The sequence below is a fragment of the Thamnophis elegans genome, chromosome 1 (genome assembly GCF_009769535.1).
Source record: "Thamnophis elegans isolate rThaEle1 chromosome 1, rThaEle1.pri, whole genome shotgun sequence".
Taxonomy (NCBI): domain Eukaryota; kingdom Metazoa; phylum Chordata; class Lepidosauria; order Squamata; family Colubridae; genus Thamnophis; species Thamnophis elegans.
In genome coordinates, this window is record NC_045541.1 from 185,097,277 (window position 1) to 185,114,357 (window position 17,081).

Consider the following 17,081-nt stretch of genomic DNA (forward strand, 5'->3'; position numbering starts at 1 on the left):
CAATTAACACCCCCAACCAAAGGAAAAGCTGAACAATTCCCCAGAATTCCATTTTATTAGAGATGCCACCTTGGCACATCTGGGAAAACCCGAATCTGAAAGCCTTCAGGTTTTCCCCACCCAAAGGAAAGTCAAAGCTCCATCCCCTGCACCCCCATGTCCATCACATGGCCCAATCAATAACCATCCCACCCGGAGGTGATCCCCTGTCATGCCTCTCTAGACGCAGGCCGAATGTCCTTGACCCCCAGGGAAAGGAATGTTATTATGGCTATAAATCTCCACTAACTCCGTGCAAACTCCCTCCTGTTTCCCCACAACATTGACTGTGGCAGCCCTGATGATTGAAGCTTCCAGGGCTGACAGGACATTCCCCAAGTCTAGGTTCCTCTCTTTCCTTTTAATTCAATTTTTACATTTAGCCCTTATGTACAATAACCAGATGGCTACAGACCAGGGGTGACATTCAAATTTTTCCCTGCTGGTTCTGTGGGTGTGGCTTAGTGGGAGGGTCATGTGGCTGAGTGGGCATGGCCAACTCAATGTCACTCATGGCCATTCCCACTCAGTCACAGGACCCCCACCACCATCAAGCCACGCCCACAGAACCCAGTTAAAAAAATGTGTATGAGCACGAGAAGGGTTTCCAATTCATAGCGGAGCTGCTGCTCTCTTTATGCCCCCCCCAGCCCTCTACCTCCTGGGAACTACCTTAAAGGGACAGGCTGCAGCAGCTCCACTGGATGGAGGGAGAAATGTTTGGATTTTCTCAGCTGCATTTAAGGTTGAATTCTGTGGCAGTGAGAATTTTCTTCCTCCATTCACAGCAGAGCTGCTGCTCCCTTTATGGTACCCCCTGACCCCACCCTGCCGGGGACTACCTTAAAGGGACAGGTTGCAGCAGCTCCACTGTGAATGGAGGGAGAAATGTTCAGATTGGGTGGGCGGGTCAAACAGCCAGAACGGCCGAGAAACTGGCCAGAAGAGGTGAACAGCAACCGGGTGACTGAGTGGGTGACTGGGCGGGTGACCGGGCGGGCATGGGTGAGGCCAACCAGGGGTGATTTCTACGGGTTCAGGGAACCAATTCAAATCATCTCTACTCGTTTGCCGATCTGGTCTGATCCGGTTGAATTTCACACCTACTATAGACCCAGAGGCAACAAGTAAGACCATAATAAGAAATGAGTTAAGTGTTTCCGTGTTGTGCTGTATGTATGAGAAAGTGTGCTCCGATAATGAAGGTTGTTCAGAACTTGCAATACTAGAGTCTTCTGATATTGGAGGGATTGTCAAAGAGAAGAAGGGATCAGCCTATTCTTCAGAGCTGTTGAAGGAATATCAAGAAGTAATGGCTGGAAACTTCTGAATGAGAGACCCCACTTAGAATGGGGGATTAATTTGCTGTGTGAGAGAATAATTACTAATTTAAAATAGCATATTTTCTCCTTTTAATGTAAGATAGTAAGATAAATAAAAATAATATAAATAGAAGGAATGGAATGGAACAGAAGAGAACAGAACAGAATACAATAACAGAGTTGGGAGAGGCCTTGGAGGTCTTCTAGTCCAACCCCCTGCTTAGGCAGGAAATCCTATATCACTTCAGATAAATGGTTATCCAACATCTTCTTAAAGACTTCCAGTATTGGAACATTCACAACTTCTGGAAGAAAGTTGTTCTACTGATTAATTGTTGTAACCATCAGGAAATTTCTCCTTAGTTCTAAGTTGCTTCTCTCCTTGATTAGCTTCCACCCATTGCTTCTTGCCCTGCCCTCGGGTGCTTTGGAGAATAGTTTGACTCCCTCTTCTTTGGGGCAGCCCCTCAAATATTGGAAAACTGCTAAAATGTCATCCCGAGTCCATCTTTTCATCAAATTAGACATGCCCAGTTCCTGCAACCATTCTTCATTCTTCATATGTTTTAGCCTCTAGTCCCCTAATAATCTTTGTTAAAGGAAATCACTGTTGTTGACCCCCACCTGAAACTTCATCTTCTCTGGAGCTCCAGAGTTTTCTGCAATGCTCCACAAACAGCAAGAGGGAAGCAGAATGAATTATTTTGTCACACGGCCACATGGTGCAATTACAGAAGTGGCAAACAGATTCCACATGACCACAATTGAATGAGGCCATTTGTCGAGCCCAAATTTGACATATGTGTAACCATTTTATTTAGCTCTCTATTATACTAATTTATTCCTTTTCTTTCTCTTTACTATATAAGGGTTTTTTTCAGGCTCGCCACTTGATTAAGGTTGGGTGGGGGGAAGGAGTGAATAGATAGGGAGGATTGTTCTGGCTAGGTGACCTTCCTTCCTGTGGGAACAGAGGCTGCTCCTGGTGAGAATGGAAGGTGGAGTTTGAAGACACCGGTCAATGTGGATGGAGTGTTTATTGGAGAGTGTGACTTTTGAAGGATGTTTCTAACTTACAATATTATATGGTGTCATTCCGGTTTGTCTCAGATCCGGAATTACAACAGATTTTGCCAATTTGATGTCTACCTAAATAAAAGAAACTTGTTTTTAAAGATGAACTTTGCACATTTCTTCTTTGAATGGGTTTCATCATTTGGAAACCTGACACCATTGGTGGCTGCTACCAAAATCATGCTGGAAGTGCTTGCTAAGCAAATGTGTCCCAACACTTATGGAACAACATCAGTTTTTATGCTTTATAGACCTGTGAACATTGTCAATGTGTAGTTAGGACAATTGGCTACATCCCAACCCCCTCACCTCAGCTGACCCATTGCATTCAGCCCTCCCGAGCTGCCATGGTTCACATTTTCCTCTTTGCAAAATAACCCAGGCCGTGGCAGGAGTGATCATGTTTGCCTTTTGACTCCCTGTGAGCTGCCCTACTTTGACTGAAGTGTGTAGGGTGAGCATGTAGGCCAGACAGCTTCTGTTCCCACCATGCAGCAACCAACCCAGAGCTTCAGTTTGGTGATCAATTCTGTGGCCTGGGGTGTCCAGTTTGCAAAGAGGGGCCCGCAAGCTCTAACCTCTTGTCAATGCAGGGCAGGACTGTGTTCTCCGTATAACTTTCTGGGGGGGAGAAAATTCTCAATCTCTCCTGGAGTGACAGAGCCTCTAATTTAGGAAGCATCATCTATGGGGCTCCAGTTGGGACCAAAGGGTGCACAATACCTTTGCTGGCCTTGCTGGTGGACAGAATGTCAGGCTTGTCCCAGCTTAGACATTTAGGAAAGAAAAACTCTTGACTCTATTTGTAGAGTTGGGAATATGTTTACTAAAAGTCAAGTGGTTACAGCATAAGCAAAGCCAGATCTGAAGATTCCCGCAAAAAACATGTAATTTTCCTTTCTGCCAGGTCCTTCCACATATGTCATCTTGTTTGTGTTCAATGAGGTTAAGTTTAGCTGTTTCGGTTTCTAAAGTTTGGTGCCTCTGTGGTGGTCCTTTGCATTTGGTTCCCATGCCTGTGTCCTTGTATCATTCAATCGTTGTCTCTGGTTGCCTCTTCTCTTTCCCGTCATTCCCCCTTCCCTCTCTCCCCTCTCTCATCCCTTATGGCAGATCTGACTGTCTGCAACTCACATGGCCCCTGTCCCTCTTCACTGAGAGTGATTCTCATATGGGAGGAGATGAAAAAAATGGGGGAATGGGCCCCAATTAGAGGAGTCAGTAGAGGAGGAGGAGGTTGTTGCAGTGAGAAGAACCTTCTGGGAATGGTTTTTTGGTGGGGGGGACAGTTGAGACATGCAGGGCTATTTTTCCCACATTGCAAATCTGCTGGGGCGATTTGTATTGCAGTGAATCGCCTGGGGTGAGGAAGTGGGGAGTGGTGGCTGGGGAGAATCAGCAGGGGGAATGATAGGGAGGGGCTATTGGGAAGGGATTGATGGGGAGGGGTGGCCATGGTGGGTTAACTGGGATGGGATTGATGGGGTGAGATGGCCGGGTCGTAGCGACTGCCACCAATTGTCCTATTCCTGTCAATATGATGGGTTGCAAAGTTACTATTTCATCATTGTTGCTAAAGAAGGACTATCTGTAATGTATATGTAGCTATTACATCTGCTTCAGCCTTCAGGCTTCAAATGCAGGATGAAAAACCAATAATCTAGTCTCACAGCAGTATTGCTTGTTAAGATTATGCCAGGGATAAATTTCCCTCAGAGAATAGTGGGAGGGATGCTTGATAACCAAAGGATGCAGTCATATTCATACATTTGAGAAAGGAGGAGGAAATGACAAATGCATAAGGAATAGATGATATAAGCATACCTATTCATAATTTTGAATATCAGTTATTTTCCCATCCTTCTACTGCTCCTTCTAACAAAGAAGTATTCTTTTAATTAAAAAAAACACAAACCAGTTGTGTTGCCATGGAAATGTTGATAAAGCTGATGGAACACCAGAGCAGTTGCTTACAATTACAATTGCTTAATCATTCAGGCCCCCTCCCTTCCAAAACTGCTGTGGATTCCAATGCTGGGCCAAAAACCAATAATCAAGTCTCACAGAAGAATTATTTGTTAAGATTATGCCAGGGATAAATTTTCTCCAGAGAATAGTGGGAGGAACTCTTGAGGACCAAAGGATGCACTCATATTTGTACATTTGAGAAAGGAGGAGAAAATGATTTCTGAATAAGAAATAGAGGATGTAATCATACATATTCATAATTTTGAATATCAGTTATCTTCCCATCATTATTTTTCCATTGTTATTTTCCCACCCTTCTACTGCTCCTTTCAACAAAGAAGTATTCTTTTAATTAAAAAAAACCACAAATCAGTTGTGTTGCCATAGAAATGTTGATAAAGCTGATTCAACATGAGAGCATTCAAGTTTGCTATTGTATGGGGCAATTAGCATAAATTCCTTTTGTTTCTTCTTCCCACATGAGAGACCATTTGACGGAAAGGGAGATGTTATCAAAAATAACTGAATACTGATAGGGATCTCCATAAAGCCTCAGAAATCCAAGGAAACAATCTCACATGCTTAAAACATTGAAACTGAACGCAATCCTTTCAAACACTATTTTGAAAGAATAACTAAATGAAAAAGAATGAAAGGAGAATGAAAATATCCCCGAAGGATTAGAGCATACACAGAGTGCAACCTAATTCAGCTTTTCTTAAATTGCTGTTGAGAGAAGCTCCATTGTAACCTAACATGCCAACTTCATAGATAAAACTTCTAGGCGAATTGCCAAGCTTAGCCTAGCAAAGTATTTTGCCAAGTAAACTTGCTTGTAACTTGAAATATTGTTCCACATTCCCTAACAAAGCTCTGACTTCTATGACATAAAATGTATTACTTTCCCCTTCTAAGGTCTATTGTTTTCGGAGCACTGAGAAAAATCATGAGGTTTGCACAACATGAAAAATGTTTCTAACACTATGACGATCTGTGCAAGCTGTGTAAGACTATAAGAAGTTTGACAAAAAAGTTTATTTTTTTCACGATGAGGAATGAGCCTGTTTTTTTCTCTCTCTCTCTGCCTGCTTTGTTAAGGTGGGAAACTAAAATGGCATCAACTCTTTTTGAATTCTGCAGGAAAAAAATCTGATTATCAGTAGCCTCGTGTTCAGAGTTTCATTGGAATTATCAGCTTCTGAACTGAATTCAAAAACCTTATAAGAAAAAACCCAACTCCTTGAAATAATAAATATTTCTTTAAAAACTAGCTTTCCATCCACATAGGGCGTTGGAGCTCACCAAGATATATACACAAGAGCCAAGGTGGCGCAGTGGTTAAATGCAGCACTGCAGGCTACTGCTAGATCAGCAGGTCAGCAGTTCAAATCTCACCAGCTCAGGGTTGACTCAGCCTTCCATCCTTCCGAGGTGGGTAAAATGAGGACCCAGATTGTTGGGGGCAATATGCTGACTCTCTGTAAACCGCTTAGAGAGGCCTGAAAGGCCTATGAAGCGGTATATAAGTCTACTGCTATTACACGACAAAATAAATAAAAAAGACACGATAAACAAAATGCTGGGTGTTTGTTGTTAAAAACAGTTATATTGCAAACAGTTGCAGCATTTGATAAGGAATTCTTTTATGGACAAATTTCTTCTTAATGCCATCATTTCTTATAATGCTTATCACATTCAAATATAAATGAAGCCAATCTTTGCATTACTTAGAAATTCTTGTTTTGTACTATATTTGCTCTGCAATTCAGATCAGGCCTCAGCAGAATAATGTAGCATTTGGGAAAAAAGATAAAAGCCAAGAGAGCAGCCGCAGAGGCCAAAATGGAGAAGATCTCCACAGCCACCATGGACTTCCCTTTGGTGCTCAGGTAGGTGGGGAGGAAAGTGATCCAAACACTGCAGAAGACCAGCATGCTGAAAGTAATAAACTTGGCTTCGTTAAAGCTGTCAGGCAATTTCCTAGCTAGAAATGCCACTGTGAAACTGACAAGGGCCAAAAGACCTAGGTAGGCAAGGACAATGTAGAACATTAAAGCTGAGCCTTGCTTACATTCTAAAATGGTCTCTACAAACAAGGAGTTGAAGTCCAAGTTAGGAAATGGGGGAGAGGTTACCAGCCAGGTGGCACAAAGAAGGGCTTGGACCAGGGGACAAGCTAAGACAATGGAGTTGGTCAATGGTTTTCCTAAGAGTTTCCTTGTCTTGTTCCCTGGCTTGGTCGCCATGAAGGCCAGAACCACCATGACAGTTTTCCCCAACACAGAGGAAACCGCAAGGGAAAAGAGAACAGCAAAAGCAGATTGTTGTAAGAGACAGGTGATCTTCCTTGGTTGACCAATGAAGAGGAAAGAACAGAGGAAGCAGAGCAGGAGGGAGACCAGGAGGATGTAGGTGAGATCTCGGTTGTTGGCCTTCACGATGGGTGTGTCATGATGTTTATAGAAAATCACCAAAACTGCCTCTGTGATCACTTTGAAAAAGAGAGTGAGAAAAACTAAAATGTATCCCACGGTGTCTTGATAGGCAAGGAAGTGAATCTTCTTGGCAATGCATTGATCCTTGTCCTTGTTGGGATATTGGTCTTCTGGGCAGGGTTCACAGTGAGTTGCATCTGAAATCAAGAGTCTTTATCTAAGGATTTCAGGGGTGCCTGCCATAAGCATTACCCCTCCCCAGAGATGATCTCTCTCCTTTTTGCACCATCCTACTGACAACAAGATTAATGAAAGCATCCAATGTGCATTTTATAGGACATCAAAAAGTTCAAATTATCCTTTACTCATGATGGTTCTGGACAGATTGACCAAAACCCATGTTCAATTCCAGATGTCCCATTTCTGGGCACTTCCATGACTACTGTCACTTTCAGCTTGACATTGTGGCTTGTTTTCCCCTCCACTTTATACTAGAACCCACAGAAGACTGAGAGATGAAATGCTGATATATTCATTATCTGTACATTATCTATGATCATTACATTAACTTCTCTACTTCTCTACTGTGCATTTCAAATCTTATTATTCAGACTCCTGCTTTTCTAAGAGACATAGATAAGATGGATCTCCCCTTTTTCTGATAGGTCAATTTCCTCAGATATTGATAGATTGATGACACAAGAAGCAAACACTAAAAAATAAAAATTAATGCTTCAACTGCATATCTTACTCCTTGAAACTGAAAGGGTCTGATGAGCACTGTGAGTTCATGACAATCTTACCAAAAATGACAATAACAAAAACAATTTTGATCTACTGAATGGCTTTCTTGATCCTGGAAGATTAACATTTGAAATCTCGACTACCTGTCTGATTAGAAAATGTCCCTTCTGGACAAGGATCACACTGGTAGCAACAAACCGGCTTGCCCTCTGGAACTCTTCTCCTCTCTCCTGCATGGCACCTCTTCATGCCACACCTGGCAAAGGGTATCTTCTAAAATATAAAAGAAAAATACTTGAAATGGCGTAAGCAATGAGTTTTTTTCATTAATTTAATTCCACATTCCTATTTCCATTCCATATTTCTATTTTTATGTTCAAAATGTTCATCGAGTCACATGGTTCGACACTGTCTACCAGAAACCAGGAACAGTATCTGGGGATTCAAGGTAGTGGTGATATTCCCAACCCACCAATGGATGCTGGAGTTTGGAACTGGGATTTTATCCTGCAAAAGAAGGCTTGTGACATTAAGATACAATATTTCTACAACAAAGAGTCATGAGGATCCAGCTGAACAGGAATGGTCTTTCGGAAGTCATTTTTGCATTTCCTAACTGCCTTTTGGGCTTCAAGCAGTTCTTCCCAATCTCAATCCTTTGTGGATTGACAGACCTCAAATGTGTTACATGCAAAGCAGATTTTTCACCAAATGACTGCCATACTTTCTGCCTCAACTGCCCATTCTCCAAGTGAAAAGGATGTTCTGCATCTCAGGAAGAGAATGAATCATTCCCTGAACTTACATTTCCTTGCAGCTCACCTTTGTAACCCAGATGATTCCATCAGAGTTAATCTTGAAATCCTGGCCTGGGAAACCCCCAGGATCTAGTTCTCCAACTTTTGTGGGAACAAAAGATTGATTAGGGAGAAAAACCCAGTTGAGAAGATCAAATCGAGCAGAATCCAGTCCATCTTCTGAGAAGTAGACTTCATCTCCAGCGCTGTTGTTAAATTGGATATTTCTCAAAAAGAAAAGAACCTGAAAGAAAATACATATCCAAAAATTGAAGGAATTGGCTGAAAGGCAAAATTGGTTTCAATTATTCTTTGTTAGACATCAGAATGCAGTACTGCAGGCTACTTCTACTGCCAGCAGCAGCAATTTCATACCAAGCAAATAGATTGACAGATGATGCTGTGAATATGGCTCTCCACTACATCCTACAACATCTTGAATCTCCACAGACCTACGCAAGGGTCCTCTTTGTAGATTTTAGTTCAGCATTCAATACCATCATACTGGACATTCTTCTAACTAAACTAAATCAGCTAATGGTACCTGAACACACTTATAAGTGGATCACAAACTTCCTAATGGACAGGAAGCAGCAGGTGAGGCTAGGCAAAATCACATCAGATATCTGTACAAATAGCACAGGAGCCCCCCAGGGCTGAGTGCTCTCTCCACTTCTCTTCTCTCTATATACCAATGACTGCATCTCAAATGATCCATCTGTTAAACTACTGAAGTTTGCAGATGACACAACAGTGATTGGTCTCATTCAAGACAATGATGAAATCACATACAGATGAGAAGTTGAACAACTAGCCTCGTGGTGCGTACAATCTGGGACTGAACACACTCAAAACCATAGAAATGGTGGTAGACTTTAGGAGAAATCCTATCATACTACCTCTTGCAATACTAGACAACACAGTATCAACAGTAGAGACTGTCAAATTTCTAGGTTCTATCATATCTCAAGACCTAAAATGGACATCTAACATCAAAAATGTCATCAAAAAAGCACAACAAAGGATGTTCTTTCTGAGCCAACTCAGGAAGCTCAAAATGCCCAAGGAGCTGCTAATACAGTTCTTCAGAGGAATTATTGACTCTTGTCATCTGCACCTCTATAACTGTCTGGTTTGGTTCTGCAACCCAAAAAGACAGACACAGACTTCAGAGGATAATCAGAACTGCAGAAAGAAAAACAATTACTGCCAACCTGCCTTCCATTGAGGACCTGTACACTGCACCAGTCAAAAAGATTCCCTCACCATTGTTAAATCACTCACTAAGCCTGCATTACTATTACTATTAGTCTTCTCATCATTCCTATCACCCATCTCCTCCCACTTATGACTGCAGGACTGTAACTTTGTTGCTTGTGTCTTTATGATTTATATTGATATTGTTTCCTGGTTGCTTATTTGTACCCTACGACTATCATTAAGTGCTGTTCCTTATGATTCTTGTCTTTTTATGTACACCGAGAGCAGATGCACCAAAGACAAATTCCTTGTGTGTCCAATCAAACTTGGCTAATAAAGAATTCTATTCTATTCTATTCTATGTATCAGTATAATCCAAAGTTAAAATGGAATGAGTTGGTTGTCGATTTATTAGTTGGAGTCAGGCTAAATATTGAAGGAAACTGAGGTGGTTGCGCAAATATGCCCATCAGGACTTCCACCAACCTCTTGAAACATCTTGCACAAATACACTCAGGTTGTCATTTTGCTGTGGGCTCAGACATTCTCTCTAAAGTGGCCACCTTCTGAAATCATTTAAGACCTTTCAGGACTTTAACGCAAGGTTTTTCCTCTCTGGATCTTAAGGACAAGTGGTTTGGTCCAATTGTCTCTTCTTCCTCTACCCACTTTTATGAGAACATTATACTTAATTCATATTATAGTTCTTAACTAATTGCCATTTTAACCTGTAGTGAGATGCATTCATATGTTAGCATGAGGACATTTAATCAGTAATCAAAGATATGCGTATGGGGAGCTTCCTCTCCAAGAATCTGTGGAATGGATAAAAAGTTCCAGAAATTACCTGCCATGACTGGACATTTGAGATCCTCTTTCCAAGCCTCATCATGACTGGTCTCCTTCCTGATCCATACATTGCATGTAATGCGTGTGCCAGAGCATAAACAGCGTTGTAGATATTGTAACTTTCCCCTGTCATGCTTGTTTCAAAAATGTAAGTTGACAGAATGTTTAAATTCTCCTTTCCGCTACATGTTTTTTGCTGGCCTGGAGAAATTTCACCTGGTTTGTAGATCTTGCAGTCAAAGACCATTTTCCACCACTGTGGGAGAAAGACGTCCCCTTGTGGGTTGAAAGGGTCTAAAGAAAGTAGGAAATGGCTGAATTCTGAGATATGCCTCGTATGGTCCCTAAAATGCAGAGACCCATGGAAGAGCTTTAGACCTTTCAATATGTCTTGAGATCCCACCATACTAACTTTCCAATGGGAAGTTAAAACCCAAACTTTGCAAAATGAAGTTCTTGTCCATTTCTTATGTGCATTCATTGCTGCCAGTATATTTATAATGCTATTGGAATCCCCAAACAAAATAATCACTTCAGATTTAGACCAGGTTTTGAAAATACTAAGTAATTTCAACATTGTAGTAGCAAGAAAATCTGGCTTCAGTTTTTCAGTGAAGGCCAAGCAGATCTCCTTCTTCTTAAGCATCGGAATTAGAGTTGAGGTGAAATGTTCTCCACTGTCATTTTCAGGGACCAAAAGCCCAACCCAGTTCCACTGGAAATGCAGGAGCAGCTGGACTAAACCCACATACTGAGGAAATTCATTGGGATTTATCCGGAAGAAGGAAGGATAAACTCTTCTGTCTCTCTGAGAGAACTCAATGCCAACACCAAGCTGAAAAATGAGATTCTTATTTCAAGGAGAGCAAAAAGTTTTATGGTGGCTTTAGCAATCAACATTTGTGGTTGATTGCCCCACCAGCTGACTCACTTTGAGTGACAAGTTTCACTTTTTCCCTTCTTAAGAGATATCATTGTCTAACATATTTTGTCTAGTTGTGACAGGTCATAAGATAAAGGAACCCATCAATCTGATAGAGAGAATAAATTGCACCAAAAGGTGGGTACTTTTTTAGAAGAATAAGTCAGGGAGGAATTCCCCTTAGCAATCAGAGCATTTCAGAATTATCTTACTATCTTTCTTATTGGGGTTATTTGACACATAAAACATAGCATTGATTCTCTAAATCACCTTCTCCTAAAACACCTTTGCTTTCATCTTTGGCTTCTGTGTTTCTTTTGCTTGTCTACTCCATGTTGTATCTTACAGAAATTCCTTACCTGTGGGATCTTGAAGATGCTGAAGATGGAGGCCATCTGCCTTGTGGATTTGGAATTGTGACCTCCAATGACAGAGAGCAGAATGTCCTGTCCGTCACATTTGTAACCTGGAACCATTTGCCCTCGTGTGGAGAGAAGGGAGAGGCTGAGTAAAGTAATCCTCCTCTCAATCTCATGATTGTCATAGATGTGGAAGCCAAGGGTGATGTTGGGTAGGAGAACCAGATCCTTGTTGACTTCTCTGATTGCAAACACCAAGGCCAAGAACTGCTGGTATTTCTTGGGTACGATTCTATAGTGAGGGGAAAAAATATTGGGGAACACTGTAGGAATGATCATAAATGCAGTTGGAACTTGTCTTGTCCTTTGTGTTGTTCCTTGGTGAATGTGCCATGTTTCATTGGCTTTGAATTTTTCTAAAGGACATACTTGATTAAACTCTCCATCCAATCACAGACCATTTTACACCCCTTGATCATTCCTCCCTTCCCTATTTTGCTCCAGTGACTGTAATTCTTCACAAATTCTCCTCTATCACCTAATCAATTTGTGTCTCTCTTGGAGTACCTTCTTCAGGTCTGGAAACCATTGCTGAGCACAGGATTCCAGTGGGAGTCACAATGTCAAGTTACTGAAAGCTGTTATTCATAAGCATTGCTGATTCCAAAACTGATTTTTCATTTTTGGTTTAGTATTCCACATTGAAAAATGTTGCATTTTTCACTCAGTTTTCTACTATGGCTTTCCTTTCCAACTTAACATTATAAGTCAACTTCTTCACTAGACCAGCATGGTTTCTTATTTGTTACCCACTTCATATTTCATGTCTATCATCTTCCTGATGAAGAGTTCTGGAAAGATTGAGAATTCTAGCTTTTTTTATATAAACTTAGTTCATTATTGAAAACAGCACAAACTAGTTTAAGATATTGAAAACATCACAAGGAACAGTATATCTGAATGGATTCCCTTAAATCCCAAAGAAAGCAAACAGTTATTCACATCTTTCTCATGCAGGTGAAACTTACAAAATTGGAATACGCTGGGATGGCTCTTCATGAAAAGGTGGGCCATTAAAAGAAAAAACAATGGTTGCCAGAGGAAAATTCGCACCAATAATGAGATCACCAGGCCTGTAATAGTCCTCCAGAATCTGCAAAGACCTTTTCAACACACATACGGTTTGCATCCTCTTAGCAGAAGTTGGAAGCAGGAGCCAAAACAACAGCAGCAACAGCAGAAGGAGAGGCAGCCTAGTCATTCTTCTCACCTTCCTTCCAAGATGAGAGATCAAGGTTTGTGAGAAGCTAAACTGCAGGTAGCACTTGAAATCTCCCCAGAGTTTTAGCACAAGAGAGACTGTCTGTCCAACCTGGAGGGCTTTGTGGCAACCTGATATCAACCATGCTTCAACTTATATGTGTTTGGGCTGAGACCAAAGAGGAAACTGAGGCCAGGAGAGTCTCTCCAAACCCAGGAGTTAGCTCTTTGCAAGGCAAGGTGCAGTGACATGGCCAGCCTCCAATGGGGGATCTCAAAGCGTGTTTTTTACAGCAGGTTTAATCTTGGAAGAATGTTTTGTTTTCACAGACGTTGGAGGCAGGTGCCAGAAGAAAAGCAGCAGCAAGAGAGACAGCCCAGTCATCCTTGTCACCTCCTTTCCTAAAAGAGAAATTAAGGTTTATGTATAACTGAAATTGCAGATAGCACTTGGAATCTCAACTGAACTTTAGCACAATAGAGACAGGCCATTCCACCTGGATGGCTGTTTGGCAAATTTACAGTATATCAACGATGTTTCCTCTTACCTGTGTTTGGGCTGCAGAAAGAGGAAATAAAGGCATGTGAGTCTCTTCAAACCCAGGAGTGAGCTCTTTGCAAGACCAGCTAAGGTGACATGTCCTGCCCCCACCTGGAGAATTCAAAGCATTTTTTAAGGCAGTTTTTTTTTAAATCTTAGAAGGTGTTTATGGGTAGAAATCCACAGGGGATACATTAATCATTCCTGTTCTTCTGAAAATTGTGAAGAACAGCAATTGCCCTGACCACTTAACACTAGATGTTATTTTGTTCATCAGAAAGGGGAAAAAAAACATATTTATCTCTCAGTTGCTAATCTAGAGAGCAGGTGGATTTGAGAGTCAAGATGAAGTTGGGAAATTGACATATATGAAACTCAGCTCCTGGCCACAAGGTAGAGCTCTTCTCAATTTGAGTTCAGGTATCAACCACATGCTGATGATCTTCAGTTTTACAGCTATTGACTGTTGATTTTTTTGTCCGAGTGCCTGAAGGATGCTGAATGGGGATGAACAATCTCAGTGTGAATCCAAAAAAAACCAAGCAGCTGTGGAATATTGGTCATCTCAATACCAGGAACTCTTCTTCTTTGGTCCTGCATGCACTTGCACTGTCATGCTTGGGACTGTTGTGCAACCTGGTGAATAAGGTTAAAAGAATGAAATATTTTGGGAAATATTAAAAAGGCAGAATATTATTCCTCCCTGGATGAGAAAAAAGAGAAACACCTTTGTTAATAGCCCTAGAAAGACTGGGCCACCTTATCTACAACACAAAAGACCTTCAGCTCCAGGGTGATAGGATTAGCCCTCACTCAAGATCCAAACCAGAGCAAAGTCATTAAGCCATAATAGGAATTGCCTAGCATCCTTTCAGAACACAAGTTCCTACATTACATTACCCAGCACAGTTCAACCAACCTTAATTCAGACAACCTCAGCTGGACCCCTGCATAGCCCCCTGGGAGTCTGACAACCAATAGAATACATTTATTGCACAGGAACAGGAAGCTCTAGGGCAAGGCCCATGAGAGGGTATAAATATCTTTCACTCTCCACTCCATGTGTTCAGCTGCACCAGGACCGTGTGCTTAATGGGTCTACTCCATTAAGCCATCCTTCCAAGCAGCCTCCATGTTTCTAGTGTCTTTCTCCCCACTTGGAACTGAACCCAGATGGACATGTCTTCCAACACTGGTGTCTTCCTGAACTCTCAGCTCCTGCTCAAAGAGACTAGCTATGGCCTGCAAAGTCTTTGTAAAGGTTTAGTATGTGAAGTGAGATATTGAGCTATGGAGAGCCTGAACACCCATGAGGAACACAGAGAGGAGAGTAGTAGGAGTTTTATCAAGAATAGAGGCAGGAAACCTACCATTAATTGGGATCAGATCCACACTGCTCTCACATGTGCAGATCAATAGAATTTGTTCCGCACATCTGCAAAACTCAAAAAACAAGATGGCGGTGGCAACTGCAGTGAACTGGTGTGGAGGAATGATCAGCCTGGGTCACTGCCAGTTCTGTGACCCAGGCTAGCATACCACTATCAGTTTGAGCAAACCGGGCCAAACCGGTAGGAACCCACCTCTGATTCACATCCAGAAAAGTCCCAGCGATAAGCCTTTTGAGGTTTAATTGCAATAACAGACCTTATCAGTCTTTGGATAGTTGCCAGGCTGAGAGCTTCTAGTCAAAATGCTGTACAATGAAATACCTGGCAAAGAGTCTCTGTGAAAATCTCAGATGAACAAAATTTCACAATAATAAGCGAACTAATTATCTGATGCAAACACCAATCTCCTTTTACTCCTATTTATTCCCTATTTAGCCGCCCAGAGTCCCAAGGGAGTGGGTGGCATACAAATCTTATTAAACTTAAACTTAAACTATGGGAGGGGCCATTCAACATCCGCTTGTGCCTTTACTCCCAAGTCCTTAATTTTTCCCTTCTCTTGACAGCTCTGTGCATGCGTATATCTGGAACAGGCTCCAGCTGTTCATCTTCCTCACTTATCTCTGATTCCGATGGCAGATGATAAATGTCAGATGGCCCTGGTCCCATTTATGCATCTGACAAAGAGCACTCATCAGAGCCTTCCGCGGACTCCAGGACTGGCACAAGTTACTCTCCATCCTCCTCCTCATCTGAGTCTGCTGCCAGCTCTGCTGGCAGATTGCAGGCCACAATATAGGAGACACCTGCAAATCACCCACTCTTGTGACATGTAGTGGTTTTAAAGTGATAAACAGCACATTGAGTTATACCTGGAAGGAACCTGGGAGCTGGTGTAGCTCATGCAACAGAAGTGTAACATGGGTGAACTTAGTAATGCCCTCTATTGTGAGCATCACTTCATTTTGGACCAGCTGTAGCTTTTAAGGGGTCTTCAAAAGTAGCCCCAAGAGGAGAACATTGCAGTAGTCCAATGAGTAATTGCCAAGGCATGACTGACTTTGAGCAGAGCCACTAGTCTCAAGTAATGCACAATTGGTGTGCTGATGACACTATCTTCCTTCCCATGAAATGGCCTCTCTCAGTTCCAGGTTCTCCAGAGATTTTCACCATCCAATGGACTCCCGTCATGCAGGGCCGAAAGGAGGCAATATCTCTGTTCCTCTCTTGGAGATGGAAAAGGGTGGAGCAGCTCAGAGGGCAGTGAGGACAAGCTGGGCCAGAAGACAGAGTAGGAAAAACAGCATTGTCAATCCTCATCCAAACTGCCACCATCCCTGTGACATCAGGAGAGCACTTTTAAAAATGAATATCAGGAATTAGCAGATTAACAGAGTTGGAAGGGACCTTGTATGTCACCTAGTCCAATCTCCTGCCCTACACCATTTCTGACAAATGGCTGGCCAATGAAAGCCAGTGGTCAGACCAAAGCCAGATAGCCAGATGAACCCCCTGATCACCGCTCCCGCTGTCCTTCCCTAGGCTTTTTTAGTGGTAGACTTCTACCAACTCAAGAAGGCTTCCTTAAAGATGTCTGCAGGCTACATCTTCCACTAAGCATCAACCATTCAAGGATTTTGCTTCTGGAATCAAACGGTGGAATCCTTGGTGCAATCAGACCTTGGCTGTTTGCTTGCAAACATTTCATTACCCAACTGGATAATGTCATCAGTGCAACTGAGAGAGCCGGCTGCTGTATTTAAACAGAGAGTAACTTTCTCCCACTCAGTTTATGATTCCGATGGCTACCTAGGAAGACCTCAATGGCACCGGCCCCTGTCGTAAAAATATTCTGATAAATAAAAGACAAACCACAAGCAATAAGTCTTACTTTAAGATCAGTGGTTTATTGTTTCTAACAATTTGGAACAAAATAAAGAAGCAAAAGATGTAACAACAACAGAAAACTCACATTGTCAAACCATTGCAATGGGGTTCAAAGACAAATAGCAGATCCTACAAGGCAGGGGTGGGTTTTGGCAAGCACTGACAGTTCGCTTGTGTATGCATGCTTAATTTGCACTGTACGCACATGCACAGTGCAATAAAAATTGTTCTGCGCATGAGCAGAAACAAAAAACAAATTGGAGAACCAGTTCGGGGGTGTGGCAGGCCTGGGT

At 42.1% G+C, this 17,081-nt stretch overlaps 1 protein-coding gene across 1 annotated transcript; it reads right to left on the bottom strand.

Moving 5' to 3' along the window:
* Nucleotides 1–6,130: 6,130 nt before the first annotated feature.
* On the bottom strand, nucleotides 6,131–12,170 carry LOC116507140 (vomeronasal type-2 receptor 26-like). Its single transcript, XM_032215091.1, has 4 exons — nucleotides 12,139–12,170; nucleotides 11,710–12,001; nucleotides 8,405–8,623; nucleotides 6,131–6,982 (listed from the first exon to the last, which is right to left on the bottom strand). Exons 1-4 carry the CDS (start codon nucleotides 12,168–12,170, stop codon nucleotides 6,131–6,133), a joined length of 1,395 nt encoding a protein of 464 aa, XP_032070982.1.
* Nucleotides 12,171–17,081: the final 4,911 nt, after the last annotated feature.

What these genes read in the sequence shown, in the direction of transcription:
- LOC116507140 (XM_032215091.1), bottom strand. Translation starts at nt 12,170, where the DNA reads ATGGTCTGTGATTGGATGGAGAGTTTAATCAA. An exon ending in GCATCTTCAAGATCCCACAG is followed by an intron (nt 8,624 to 11,709) that starts GTAAGGAATTTC and finishes ATTTTCTTTCAG; the next exon opens with GTTCTTTTCTTTTTGAGAAA. An exon ending in GAATCATCTGGGTTACAAAG is followed by an intron (nt 6,983 to 8,404) that starts GTGAGCTGCAAG and finishes AACAAGGACAAG; the next exon opens with GATCAATGCATTGCCAAGAA.